General features: G+C 36.7%; 1 protein-coding gene across 8 annotated transcripts in view; it reads left to right on the forward strand.

Moving 5' to 3' along the window:
- PHF3 (PHD finger protein 3) overlaps positions 1 to 13,835 on the forward strand; it is a 101,397-nt gene that overhangs the window by 10,999 nt on the left and 76,563 nt on the right. For 6 of the 8 annotated variants that reach the window (XM_061427120.1, XM_061427112.1, XM_061427122.1 and 3 more), the window contains exon 2: positions 2,179 to 2,447. The exons of 1 other annotated variant lie outside the window; for it this stretch is intronic. In XM_061427120.1, coding sequence (XP_061283104.1) covers positions 2,204 to 2,447 — 244 coding nt within the window. In that variant the 5' untranslated portion in view covers positions 2,179 to 2,203. Of the gene's footprint in view, positions 1 to 2,178; positions 2,448 to 13,835 lie in introns of those variants that run through there. One more of the 8 variants, XM_061427116.1, reaches the window with a different exon arrangement.

The raw sequence follows: 13,835 nt of genomic DNA on the forward strand, positions 1-13,835 counted from the left end.
TTTTTAATTACCAGAACTTTATTATACTAAAATTTCTTTGGAATCTAAAAATATATTAGTGGAAGTATTGGGGATGTATGATAATTGACCTTTTTAGGTACTGAGATTAGATAGCTTCAAGAAATTAAAACTGTTCCTGACTTTTCATCACTATTGTAGCTCAATTTTCTCTAAATGTTGTAATTAGAGAATGCATGTAAGATAATCAGTAAAATAGTTAACATTTTGGTGCTTTGTTAATATTTCAGTGTAAATAATTTGCAAAATTTGAGAAGAGATACTGAAATCTTATATTTAGAAGAGGATCAACTTTTGTAAGAGGCCATTTTTTTCCTTTTCTTTAAATTTTAAATTGAGTTGCAGTGAAACTGCATCCATTTAAAATGAACAGATTGGTGAACTTTCATGGGTATATGTACTCAGTCAAATTTCAGGGTATAGGTACAGTCAAATTTCAGGACATTCTCATCATCCTTCAGAGTACATTCCTGTTATTTGCAGTCAGTCCCTCTCTTATCCAAGGCCCTAGGCAACTACTGATTTGTTGGAAAATGTTTTTAAAAGAAGAACCTTAAAGGAGTCAAATCTAGTTAGTTTCTACCTTTGTAGAAGGGTATCTTTCTACCAGTATGAAAGGGTTAGAGTTACAGCAGTGGGCCATATAGTTACAGCAGTGGGCCATCTACCTAGGTTTGGATGTTTAGGTCTGACTTCAGGGAACATGTTTAAATGCCTTTTGTTTCCAAAACTAGGATATTAATGGAGTCTGTTATTATTATCACTGGGAATAAGTGAATTAAAAATGTAGGTAAAATGTTTAGCAGCATATAATACACACCCAGTAAGTTTGTAGAGTGTTTTTGAACTTCCTCTTCTCATTTTTACAGGGTAAAGAATTCAAGGACAGTTTGAGGAAAGTTTGGTAGAATTGGAGCTAATGTTTGTAATTTTGAAATCCAAGATGTTGTAGGTTAATTAGTGGAATTTTCTAGCTAATTAAATATTACTAGATCTTATTTCAGAGAAGGCAGTGGCACCCCACTCCAGTACTCTTGCCTGGAAAATCCCATGGACTGAGGAGCCTGGTGGGCTGCAGTCCATGGGGTCACTAAGAGTTGGACACGACTGAGCGACTTCACTTTCACTTCTCACTTTGATGCATTGGAGAAGGAAATGGCAACCCACTCCAGTGTTCTTGCCTGGAGAATCCCAGGGACAGAGGAGCCTGGTGGGCTACCGTCTTATGGGGTTGCACAGAGTGGGACACAACTGAAGCGACTTAGCAGCAGCAGCAGATCTTATTTAGTTGACTCTTCCCTGTCACCCAAAATACATTATTAGTTCATTATTCTCTGAAACCAATAATAATTCAGCTTTTGATAATTAAGGCTCCTCTAGAGCTTGAAATGAACTTTATTGAGCAATGTCTAGGTACAGTTTGAATAGGGGATTAGCTTGATATCTGTATAAGCCCCACATAGCTCACTAAGACAAATATAAATCTGATACATTCTTTTCTTGACATTTATTTTATCTTAAAAGGGATGCTCCCTCCAAGTGTGTGTGTGTGCACATCTGTGCCTGCGTGTGTGTACTTTTTTTGAGTTTTGATTTGTTGGGTTTAATTAATAGTTTCTTTCCATTTTTTTTCTTGTTGTCCCACAAAAAAATTTTTGTGTTTCTTTAAATAATTTAAATGCGTTGTAAATAAAGCAAGGGTGTTTACAGTTTTAATAAATATGGGACAGTACTTTAAATGATTTGATTTTAGTTCTTTTATATGACCTTTACTAATAAGCAGTGTCTGAGTCTTAAATTTATGAAGAGAGTGTGGTTAAAAACATATGGTTTTTATGATTTAAACCATGTAATTCTTTCAAATGTGTCAAGTTAATGGACTATATATACATAGTTTTTTTCTCTAAAATTAATTAAGTGAACCTTTAATAGGGTCTCTGTTAAAATGAAATTCTACATGCATGATGGAGAAACATTGTTTACCAAAGATTGGTTCTACATGTCCAAATGTATATTCTAAAAGCAGTGAGGATTTTTTTAAAACAATTTAGAAATAACCTAAGTGTGTTCATAGACTCAAAACTATGAAAATAATTTGGTTTTAGGTGATTATCAGTTGATAGCTTTATTTCTTATGGTATTTTTTTTGTCTTTCTATAGGGCTGAAAGACACACAGAAGTCTTCATGGATATAGTTGATACATTTAATCATTTAATTCCTACTGAACACTTAGATGATGCCCTATTTCTAGGATCCAACCTGGAGAATGAAGTCTGTGAGGATTTTAGTACAAGTCAAAATGTCTTAGAGGACTCGCTGAAGAACATGCTCAGCGATAAGGATCCTATGCTAGGATCTGCAAGTAACCAGTTCTGTTTGCCTGTTTTGGATAGCAATGATCCCAATTTCCAGATGCCTTGTTCAACAGGTAATTCTTACTTTTTTTTTTAGTCTGCAATTTAAAATAAAAGGAATTTTCAGCAGGTTTTTTTTTTTTTTTTTTTTGATGAGGGTAGTATATTTAGGATTCTTTCCTTTGGATTTAGAGCTCCTTTTCTAGTCATCAGAATTAGAATTTAAATTTTCTTCCAAAGAATGTGGAGTTATCTTTGAGGATGTTGTGGATATAGATAGGGTAACTGTAATTTATCATCCAGAATGGGATGCCTTTTTTGAGAATCATAGGGGGTGCTGTTAATAATTACATTATGACAACAGGTATAAATTGGGACTTCTAGCAGATAGTGATTGCCTCATAAGTTGCGACGTGATGTCATCCTACATCTGTTGGAGTCAAGGGAAATGGCTGAATTGACCTTTCCCAGTGCCCATCCTAGCTCTTATTGTGTGTTCCCATTTCAAGTCTTTTAGTATTTTGTACTTGTGTAATATCTCAAAAACCAGAGAAAGAGCTCTAGGCCTGTGCTGTCCAGCATAGCAACCACTATCCACTTAACTGTTAACCACCTGAAATGAGTCTGTCTTAGTTGAGATGTGCTGTAAATTGCACATTTTAAACATTCATTGTGAATAAAAAGATTATAAAATGTTTCATCAAGTTTTAAAAATGTAGATTACATGTTGAGGTGATATTTTGGGTATTTTTGGTTAAATAAAATATTAAAATTAATTTCACCTGTTTTTAGTTTTTTTTTTAAGTGGTTCCTTGAAAATTTAAAATTACTTATGTGGCTTGCATTATATTTCCACTGGACAGATGACAGTTCTTTCAGATCTATAGTTGAAGTAACTGAAAGTAACTTTCAGAGGATAACTTTCTGTACTGCTAATCAAATTCTTAATAAGAGATTACTTCAGAGATCATATTAGTATGTGGAAAAATATGTAGGTTTTTTTTTAATAAAGCAGAGAAAATATTACAACAAACTTTGGAGCAATTAGCTATTCTGTAAGCTAAAATTAGACAAAGGAAAAGCAGCTTCACATGGAGAAGTTAGGTTTTTAGTTCAGGTTTATGTGGTAGTGTTCTGTTTTGCAATGACTCAAGACTTACGCACTACAGTTTTTAAGTAATTTTCATTACCTTTTTAAAATTTCCTACCTAATGTTTTGATATAACAATACTTAAAGTTTGGATTAGGTGGCCTGCTATTCATTTGTAAATTTTTCAGATTACTCTGACTCAACACTTTGGCTTCTAAGAATCTTTCATTTTAACAACTCTTTAATACTGAAGTCTTTTGAACTGTTTGCTAATAATGGTGTATCTCTGAATTATATACATTATGTTGTGTTATTGCATAGGTTTACATTGTTTTTTGTTGTCATTGTATTAAATGTTTTAAGCTTTTAAAATTTTGTTTTATGTATGCATTGTTCCTGTGTCAGTACAGTATATCTAATTATTGTCAAGCACTTTTGACACTGTTTGGTTATATGCACAACGTTTCACAGCTTAGTCTGATTTCAAGAAGAACGATTATTGAATACTTAAATGCTTATTACTAGAAGTACAGTTACCCTTAAGGATGTTCTATTAGGCCTGGAACTGGCAAATTTATCTTTTAGTCCCTGAGTAATACTGGTGTTCTTACTTACAGTCTTTTTTTAAAATTTCTGTTGATGTGAAAAGTTTTTTTTTGCATATGAAAAGTCTCTGGCTGAATATTTCTTTTGCTAATAGAAGACTTAGAACTCTATATTGAAATACTTAAATTTTTTTGAGTTCTGGTTAATACTTGTTTACAATTTCATTGTAAACTTTTAACTTTTTTATTAAGAACCTACAAATAGAAATATTTTCTAAATTTTCCTGTTTTGTTTGCTACAATTATTTATTTTGGTTTTAAAGCAAAACTGTGTTAATATATATGGTATGCATCCATACACTTTGAAGATATGTAAGGAAATATGTGTGGGAAATTTTAAGATTATAAAATTCCTTGTAGGATTGCTTAGATTGCATTATGCCATAAAGCAGTGGATTTATCTTGGATTATTTCAAAATTTCTTTGGTCCTTTGGGATATTTGATTCAGTAAAAGGCCAACATATTTTCTAATGACAGCAGAGTAGAAAACATTAAAAAATTTTTTTTGTAAACTATTTAGTGAAACCCTATTGTAACTTTAAACTGTTCACAGACTGCTTCAGCTTTTTGATATAAACTAAAAAGGATAAGCTTCTTAGCCAGATGTTTGTACTTGGCTCTGTAGGTTTTTACTAACTGTCTTGACTAAAGCTTTGCAGGATAATGGCTCTTTAGTATTTCTCAGGCCATCGAAAGTTATAGATTATGGTTATTTTGTATCCTTGGTTTTAACAGTGCAAAAGATAGCAAACAATAACTGCTGTTTTGTTCTTGTATGCTGACATAGGTTGGTTGCTGTAGTTGTTAAAGAGCTACTGTTGAATGTCTTCCATTATATTTCTTACATAAATTTTTCATTATATTTCATCATCTCCAGAAATCCTAGAGAAACTTTAAGTTATAAAAATAGGAAAGACACATGGAGGATCACCTTTAGTGCTGTCAGATGCCCAGAGTTAGGATGCTTACTGTTTAATCTTGAGAGATAACCAGTAGATTTCTGATCCTCTTTTGGATGCTTTTGACTCTAAAAGTATTCATGTAAATGTAGTGTTTGCATATGGTTTTTAGATTTGCCTGGTAATAAATTTAAAAAATATTCTAATAATTGAGGAAACCCTTTAAATTTGGAAAGTGTTTGATCTTGATGATTAAACCAGTTATTTGTATTCTTAAAAATTCCTGTTATCTTTAAAATAAAAATAATATTTTCCCAAGTAATAGGTTCAGGATATTGACTATATTGGTTAAATATACTACATTAGGAATGTATTAAAAATCATTGAAGTGCTATTTGAAAAACTGACATTGTCAGTGTAATAAGTGTTAATTTTATCTTTTACTTTACAAATAACCATGATTCATAAGTGTGAAACAAATCTTGTATTTATGAAACCGTTTCTTTATGTGATAGAAGAGAAATGTTCAGTGGCTGTAATTTGATTTATTTCCTTGAGACCAGGAGGAGGAGGGATGTGCTGTAGATAATATGGATATTCAGAGCACCCTTTCATTTAGGTAGTGCTTGTAGCTACTGCATCCTTGTGTGAAACCAGGGTGTCCTTTCCAGGCTATATCATTGCTTAAAAAATCATCATTGACTGAATTAAAAAAAAAAAAAAAAAGTCCCTAATGTAGCATGGTTTTGGAGATTAAAAGCATCAAACAGTCATTGAATTCAATAGCTTACATATTTGCCAAGAGTTGATTCATATCATGTGGTTAGGTGTTTTTTCAGTTGTAAAGAAATTCATATTGTATAGTTTTTTCAGTTGTAAATTTCTTCTACCATATATATGTGATAGTTGTTTCCTATCAAGAATGCCACTGGTAATTTATGACATCAAGTAGAGTTGTTTAATAAGAATTTTAGCTTGTGCTGCTTTTCTTCTGAGCAAAATATTGTTAATACATGTTAAGACTAGTTTTACAAGCTTCTCAGCAGTAATGTGATTTGGGCCTTTTTTTTTTAAGCACACAAATTTTTAACTTTTAAACATAGTCCTGTAGTTAGGGGCTCCTTCATTATTAAAGGCAGAATTCATCTGTGTAATATTAAAAAAATTATGGTACTTGTTCTGAAAAGATGATTGTTCTTTTTGCATCACTGAGATTTGTTTAAAAGGTATTTACAGCTTTTTATGGCTTCATGCTACTCTTGGACAACGTTTCCAGTTAGTACATTGAACTAAACACAATGGACCCCTGGTTCAATAAGATTCAGTTGTCAGATAGTAGTTTTTGTTTTCCTTGTTTGTACGTTGTATGTGGGGGCAGCAGACGGTGCTGATTTATTGCATTTGCAGATCCATCTTCACATACGCATTCGTTACATATTTGTACTGGGGTCTTTTTTCCACTAATATTATTTTCTGAATAGTAGTGTTCACTGATTTTTTTTTTTAAACTTCTGTGCTTTAGTGAACATTTTTTTGCCGTTGATCTTTTGAGTTACACTTGAACAATAAAATACAAATTTAGTACATGTAAAGTAGCTATGCAAATGAAATGACAGTATATTGGTTAAGACAAAATGTATACCCTTTAGTTGAATGTTAGTAAAGAGTAACTGATCAACCTTGTAAGAACATTCATAGCCTTTAAGAATAGAGATTTTTTTTCTGTTGAGATTGATGATTAATATTATATGCTTTGAGTTAGAGGGGTTTCAGTGAAATTCGGGTATGTATGCATGCTGAGTCTTGGGACCCCATGGGCTGTAGCCTGCCAGGATCCTCTGTCCGTGGGATTCTCCAGGCAAGGATACTGGAGTGGGCTGCCCGTGCTTTCCTCCAGGGGATCTTCCCAACTCAGGGATCAAACCCACGTCTCTTTATGTCTGCCTGCATTGACGGGTAGTTCTTTACCGCTAATGCTATCGGAAGAACAAACAAAAGAGAGGCAAACACCTTGTACAATCAGTGGAGAAGAGAAAATACTGGAAAGTGGAAACAGTAGGACAAAACAGCAGCCATAGATTTTTGAAAGTTTGTCACTTGGACAAGAGATTTGACTCATTTATGAATAATGGGAAAGAGAGGGGGCAGAGTTTGATTGGCTGAAAGGGAGAACTTGGGATTCCTTCAAGATAGAATGATAGGTTCCCTGGGGTTATGGGATTTATGCCTTTGCTGGGTGTGACCCCCTTGGCCCAGGTCTTTCATTGGGGCATTTTGTCCCATAGAGTTTCTGTTAGGTGACCTTTCATGGCCAGTGTTCTCCCAGAGTCCTCTGTCATTGTCTGTCCCAACATAAAGTGCCTGTTATTTCTTACTAAAAATTAAATTATGTTTACTTTAATACTAAATCTTGTTTGTAGACTTAATGTATTTCATTGCTTCTTTAAATTATTTGAAATACAACTTGAAAAACATAGTGACAACTACTTTTACGTAAGCAACTTTCATTGCTCTTAATTCACTGTTTCTTTCCGTCTTATTTCTTACTCCCTCACTGTATTCAATTTAGACATTTTAAATAGATAGTCAATTCTTTACAAACATGTATTTTTCATTAATCATTGCCACAAGTCATCCTTAACTACCAAAATAACAGAATTGAACTCAGATAAAATAAATAAGCCCTTTAACACAAACATTAAAATGCCAGTTTCTAAATTCAGAAAATGAAGAGAGGAAATTTTTGGCCCAACCAGAGTTTCCCAGTTTACGGTTTTAGTTGGTATATTTTGTGGCCTTTCTGTTTTACCTCTGTTTGATTCAGTTGACTTTTGTTTTTCTTAGTTTGATGTAGTATAAAGCAGAACATATTTTAATTTTACTTTACATTGTAGCATTTAATTTTCTGTCTTTTAAGTTTAAAATGTGGAATAAAATTAATCATGTGTTCGTCACTGTATTCCTAGTATCTTTTGGTTTCTTCCTTTCCCCTGTTACTTAAAATTTGCTCTGTGTTATCATTATTTTTAGTTTCTGGCTGTCCTGGGTCTTCAGTGCTGCACACAGGCTTTCTGTGGTTGCAGTGAGTGGGAGGCACAGCCGTGCGCAGGCTGCTCTTTGCCGTGGCTTCTCTGGCGTGGAGCGCGGGCTCCCGGGCGGGGGCTTCAGTCAGGGCTCTCAGGCTCTGTAGTTGCAGCTTGCAGAATCTAGGACAGGGGCTCAGCAGTTGGGGTGTGCTGGCTTAGTTGTCCCGAGGTGTGTGGAATCTTCCAAGACCAGGGATTGGCAGGCGAATTCTTTAACACTGGACTACCAGGGATGTTCCAGTGTTACTATTTTTTAGCTTGCATCTCTAAACTGTTATAGAACAGACTTCTTTACTCACGGTCCTGGGCATACTTCTGAGTTTACTGAAACTACCTGCTCCCAGCGCCCTCTGTCACTGTCCTGTTCTGTCTGTGTTTACCGTGCTCCAGGCTTGTACACCTGTCATCCGCAAGTGTCTCTGCTCTCCTTGAGTGAAGCTGTTGTTTTCCTGGATGTCAGTTTCTTTAGCTATGTCCTCTTTACTTAATGACATCCTTAGTACATTTCTAATAATATTACACTTGACTAATAATTTGCCTTTGTAGAAACAAAATTGAATATCACTTACCTTAAAATTTTGTAACTGGTATTCCTGATGGGTTGGCTGCTTGGGTTTGTATGAGGTTTGTTGCTTTGTTAGGTGGCCTTTTCTGTACCCTACCCTGCTTTCAGTTTAGTTGCTCAGTTGTGTGTGACTCTTTATGACCCCATGGACTGCAGCATGCCAGGTTTCCCTGTCCATCACCAACTCCCGGAGTTTACTCAAACTCATGTCTATTGAGTTGGTGATGCCATCCAACCATCTCATCCTCTGTCATCCCCTTCTCCTCCCATCTTCAGTCTTTCCCAGCATCAGGGTTTTTTCCAATTAGTCAGTTCTAGCATCAAGTAGCCAAAGTATTGGAGTTTCAGCTTCAGCATCAGTCCTTCCAATGAATATTCAGGACTGATTTCCTTGATTGGTTGGATTTCCTTGCAGTCCAAGGGACATTACTAGCAAATCATTACTTTGCTAGTGTGTGAGATGAGCGCAATCGTGCGGTAGTTTGAGCGTTGTTTGGCATTGCCTTTCTTTCGGATTGGAATGAAAACTGACCTTTTCCAGTTCTGTGGCCACTGCTCAGTTTTCCAGATTTGCTGGCATAGTGAGTGCAGTTTCTCAAATACCACAATTCAAAAGTGCTCGACTTTTTTTAAGTCCAACTCTCACATCCAAACATGGCTACTGGAAAAACCATAGATTTGACTAGATGGACCTTTGTTGGCAAAGTAATGTCTCTGCTTTTTAATATGCTGTTTAGGTTGGTTGTAGTTTTTCTTCCAAGAAGCAAGTGTCTTTTAATTTCACGGCTGCAGTCACCATCTGCAGTGATTTTGGAGCCTAAAACAATAAAGTCTGTCACTGTTTCCATTGTTTCCCCCATCTATTTGCCATGAAGTGATGGGACCAGCTCCCGGTCTTGTTTTTGCTGACTGTATAGAGCTTCTCCATCTTTAGCTACAAAGAATATAATCACTCTGATGTTGGTGTTGACCATCTGGTGATGTCCATGTGTAGAGTCTTCTCTTGTATTGTTGGAAGAAGGTGTTTGCTATGACTAGTGTGTTCTCTTGGCAAAACTCTGTTAGCCTTTGCCATGCTTCATTCTGTACTACAAGGCCAGATTTGCCTGTTACTCCAGGTATCTCTTGACTTCCTACTTTTGCATTCCACTCCCATATAATGAAAAGGACATCTTTTTTGGGTGTTAGTTCTAGAAGTGGGTGGGCCTCATCAAATCAGTTGAAGGCCTGAAGAGAAAAAAAAAGTAGAGGTTCCCCAAGTAGGGAATTTTGTCTCCAAACTGCCTTCAGACTCAAGCTGCAACATCAGTTCTTCCCTGGGTTTCCGGTCTACCCTGCAGGTGCGGGCTCACTAGCCTCTGCTGCTGATAAGTAGCTTCAGTCGTGTTTGACTCTGTGCGACCCCAGAGACGGCAGCGCACCAGGCTCCCCTGTCCCTGGGATTCTTTAGGCAAGAACACTGGAGTGGGTTGCCATTTCCTTCTCCAGTGCATGAAAGTGAAAAGTGAAAGTGAAGTCGCTCAGTCGTGTCCGACTCTTAGTGACCCCATGGACTGCAGCCCACCAGGCTCCTCCGTCCATGGGATTTTCCCGGCAAGAGTACTGGAGTGGGGTGCCATTGCCTTCTCTGTCACTAGCCTCTACAATTACACAAAACTTTTCTTAAGATAAAAAAGTCTCAATCAGTCAAGCAAGCAATCTCATGTGCTCTCCATACGCACACATTCCATCTTCTCTGTAAAATCTGACGAGAGGTAGGAGAGATTTGCAAACTCTGAGAAGTCTGTTAATAGGTTTATTACTAACAAAACTAGCAATATAACTTATAGGTTAAGAAATTTTGAACAGAAGGGAACAAATGCCAACTGACCACAGAAGAAACAAACAACAGGGTAAAATTCAACACTGATAAAAGCTAGAGAGCAATACACAGGATTCTGAAATCTATTAAGTAAGAATTACTGGGTATCAGAAATTTTATATCCATTATGGAATGATAGAGGGTACTGACAGTGAGTTAGGCCAGAAATAAGGAATTAACTTAAGGACTAAATACTGAGAGGTCTACTTCACGCCTTCCCTGACTTCAGCACCCAGTAAAGCTGATAGCCAAGCACTGAACTCCAATCAAGGAAATATCCTCTTAACCCTAAACTGAAAGAGAATGAACAAGCTGCAGGAAACAAGACCACAACCTCCTAATAATAAGGAGCCTCTCTCCCTGGCATTCAAAGATTCTTAAAATAACCATAGGATTATCCAGTTAAAGCCCACTTACCCCACAGCAAAATTTAACATTAATTTTCTATTTCCTCCTATTTTAAACAACAATCAACCAAAAATAATCATTTAGGGGAAGTCTGCAACACTATGGGAAACATCAAAATAAACAAACAAAACAAATTTATACTATAAAGAAACTCTTACTATATACCTATCCCTGGAGAAGGAGAGGGCAGCCCACTCCAGTATTCTTACTTGGAGAATCCTATGTACAGAGGAGCCTATGGTCCATAGGGTCGAAACGAGTCAGACATGACTGAGGCGACTTAGCACAGACACATGCAGTATACACCTATGACAACAGAGGACTTTTTAAAAATGTTACAGATAAAGAGAACAGTTCTCAGAAACAGTAACTGATAAAATTAAACATTTAAAGAGATGGAAAATACGTCAGTGAATGTCTAAAAAGACACAAAGCAAAATGATGGAAAAGATGCAAGAAAGATAAGAAAAATGGGCAATTAATCCAGAAGGGCCACCAGTTACTAGGAATTTGCAGAAAAAAACACGAGAAAACTTCCCAGTACTAAAGGGATCACTCTTCAAATGAAAAGGCCCACCAAGTGCCAGCAAAAATAAATCAAAGACTAAACACTAAAAGATGAGAACATCCTAAAGCTGGTACAGACTGTGGCTCACATCATGAACTCCTTATTGCCAAATTCAGACTTAAATTGAAGAAACTAGGGAAATCCACTAGACCATTCAGGTATGACCTAAATCAAATCCCTTATGACTATACAGTGGAAGTATAGTGAGAAATAGATTCAAAGGATTAGATCTGATAGAGTGCCTGAAGAACTATGGATGAAGGTTCGTGATACTGTACAGGAGACAGGGATCAAGACCACTCCCAAGAAAAAGAAATGCAAAAAGGCAAAGTGGCTGTCTGAGGAGGCCTTAAAAACACCTATGAAAAGAAGAGAAGTAAAAGGCAAAGGGGAAAAGGAAAGATATACCCATTTGAATGCAGAGTTTAAAGAATAGCAAGAGGAGAAAATAAAGCTTTCCTCAGTGATCAATGCAAAGAAATAGCAGAAAACAATAGAATGGGAAAAACTAGAGATCTCTTCAAGAAAATCAGAGATACCAAGGGAATTTTTCATGCAAAGATGGGCACAATAAACAACAGAAATGGTATGGACATAACAGAAGCAGAAGATTTTAAGAAGAGGTGGCAAGAATATGCAAAAGAACTGTACAAAAAAGATCTTCAAGACCCACATAATCATGATGGTGTGATCACTCAGCAAGAGCCAGGCATCCTGAAATGCAAAGTCAAGTGGGCCTTAGGAAGCATCGCTACAAACAAAGCTAAGAGAGGTGATGGAATTCCAGTTGCGCTATTTCAAATCCTAAATGATGATGAAACTGCTGCACTCAATATGCGAGCACATTTGGAGAACTCAGTAGTGGCCACAGGACTGGAAAGGGTATGTTTCGTTCTAATCCCAAAGAAGGGTAATGCCAAGGAATGCTCAAAACTACTGCACAATTGAACTCATCTCACACACTAGCAAAATTCTCCAAGCCAGGCTTCAACGGTATGTGAACCGTGCACTTCGAGATGTTCAGCTTAGATTTAGAAAAGGCAGAGGAACCAGGGATCAAATTGCCAACATCCGTTGGATTGTCGAAAAAGCAAGAGAGTTCCAGAAAAACATCTACTTTCGCTTTATTGACTGACAAAGCCTTTGACTGTGTGGGTTACAGTCAACTGTGGAAAATTCTTAAAAGAGATGGGAATACCAGACAACATGACCTGCCTCTTGAGAAATCTGTATTCAGGTCAAGAAGCAACAGTTAGAACTGGACATGGAACAACAAACTGGTTCCAAATCAGGAAAGGAATACATCAAGGCTATATATTGTCACCCTGCTTATTTAACTTACATGCAGAGTACATCATGAGAAATGCCGGGCTGGATGAAACACAAGCTGGAATCGAGATTGCCGAGAGAAATGTCAGTAAATTTCAGATGTGCAGATGACACCACACTTATGTCAGAAAGCGAAGAGGAACTAAAGAGCCTCTTGATGAAAGTGAAAGAAGCAAGTGAAAAAGTTGGCTTAAAGTTCAACATTCAGAAAACTAAGATCATGGCATCTGGTCCCATCACATCATGGCAAATAGATGGGGAAATGGTGAGAGACATTATAATTTTAGGCTCCAAAATCACTGCAGATGGTGACTGCAGACATGAAATTAAAGGACGCTTGCTTCCTTGGAAGAAAAGCTATGACCAACTTAGACAGCATATTAAAAAGCAGAGACCTTACTTTGCCATCAAAGGTCTGTGTAGTCAAAGCTATGGTTTTTCCAGTAGTCATGTATGAATATGAGTGTTGGACTGTGAAGAAAGCTGAGTGCTGAAGAATTGATGCTTTTGAACTGTGGTGTTGGAGAAAACTCTTGAGAGTCCCTTGGACAGCAAGGAGATCATCTAGTGCATCCTAAAGAAAATGAGTCCTGGATATTCATTGGAAGGGCTGATGCTGAAGCTCCCAATACTTTGGCCACCTGATGCGAAGAACTGATTCATTTGAAAAGACCCCGCTGCTGGGAAAGATTGAGGGCAGGCGGAGAAGGGGATGACAGAGGATGAGATGGTTGGATGGCATCACTGACTCAATGGACATGGATTTGAGTAGACTGTGGCAGTTGGTGATGGACAGGGAGGCGTGGTGTGCTGCAGTTCATGGGGTTGGAAAGAGTCGGACACCACTGAGCAACTGAACTGAACCCACATTATGTACAATAATCTGCTTCACTCAAACTCTGTTGTTTTAAATCTCATGTGAAAATACCTTCACAGTCACATTTAGGCTGGCACTTCACTAAATATCTGAGTACTGTGGCATAATAAAGTTAATTCAGAATATGATATTCTTTGAACTTTTTTTTTTTTTCTAATTTTATTTTATTTTTA

The sequence above is a fragment of the Bos javanicus genome, chromosome 9 (assembly GCF_032452875.1).
Source record: "Bos javanicus breed banteng chromosome 9, ARS-OSU_banteng_1.0, whole genome shotgun sequence".
Classification (NCBI taxonomy): domain Eukaryota; kingdom Metazoa; phylum Chordata; class Mammalia; order Artiodactyla; family Bovidae; genus Bos; species Bos javanicus.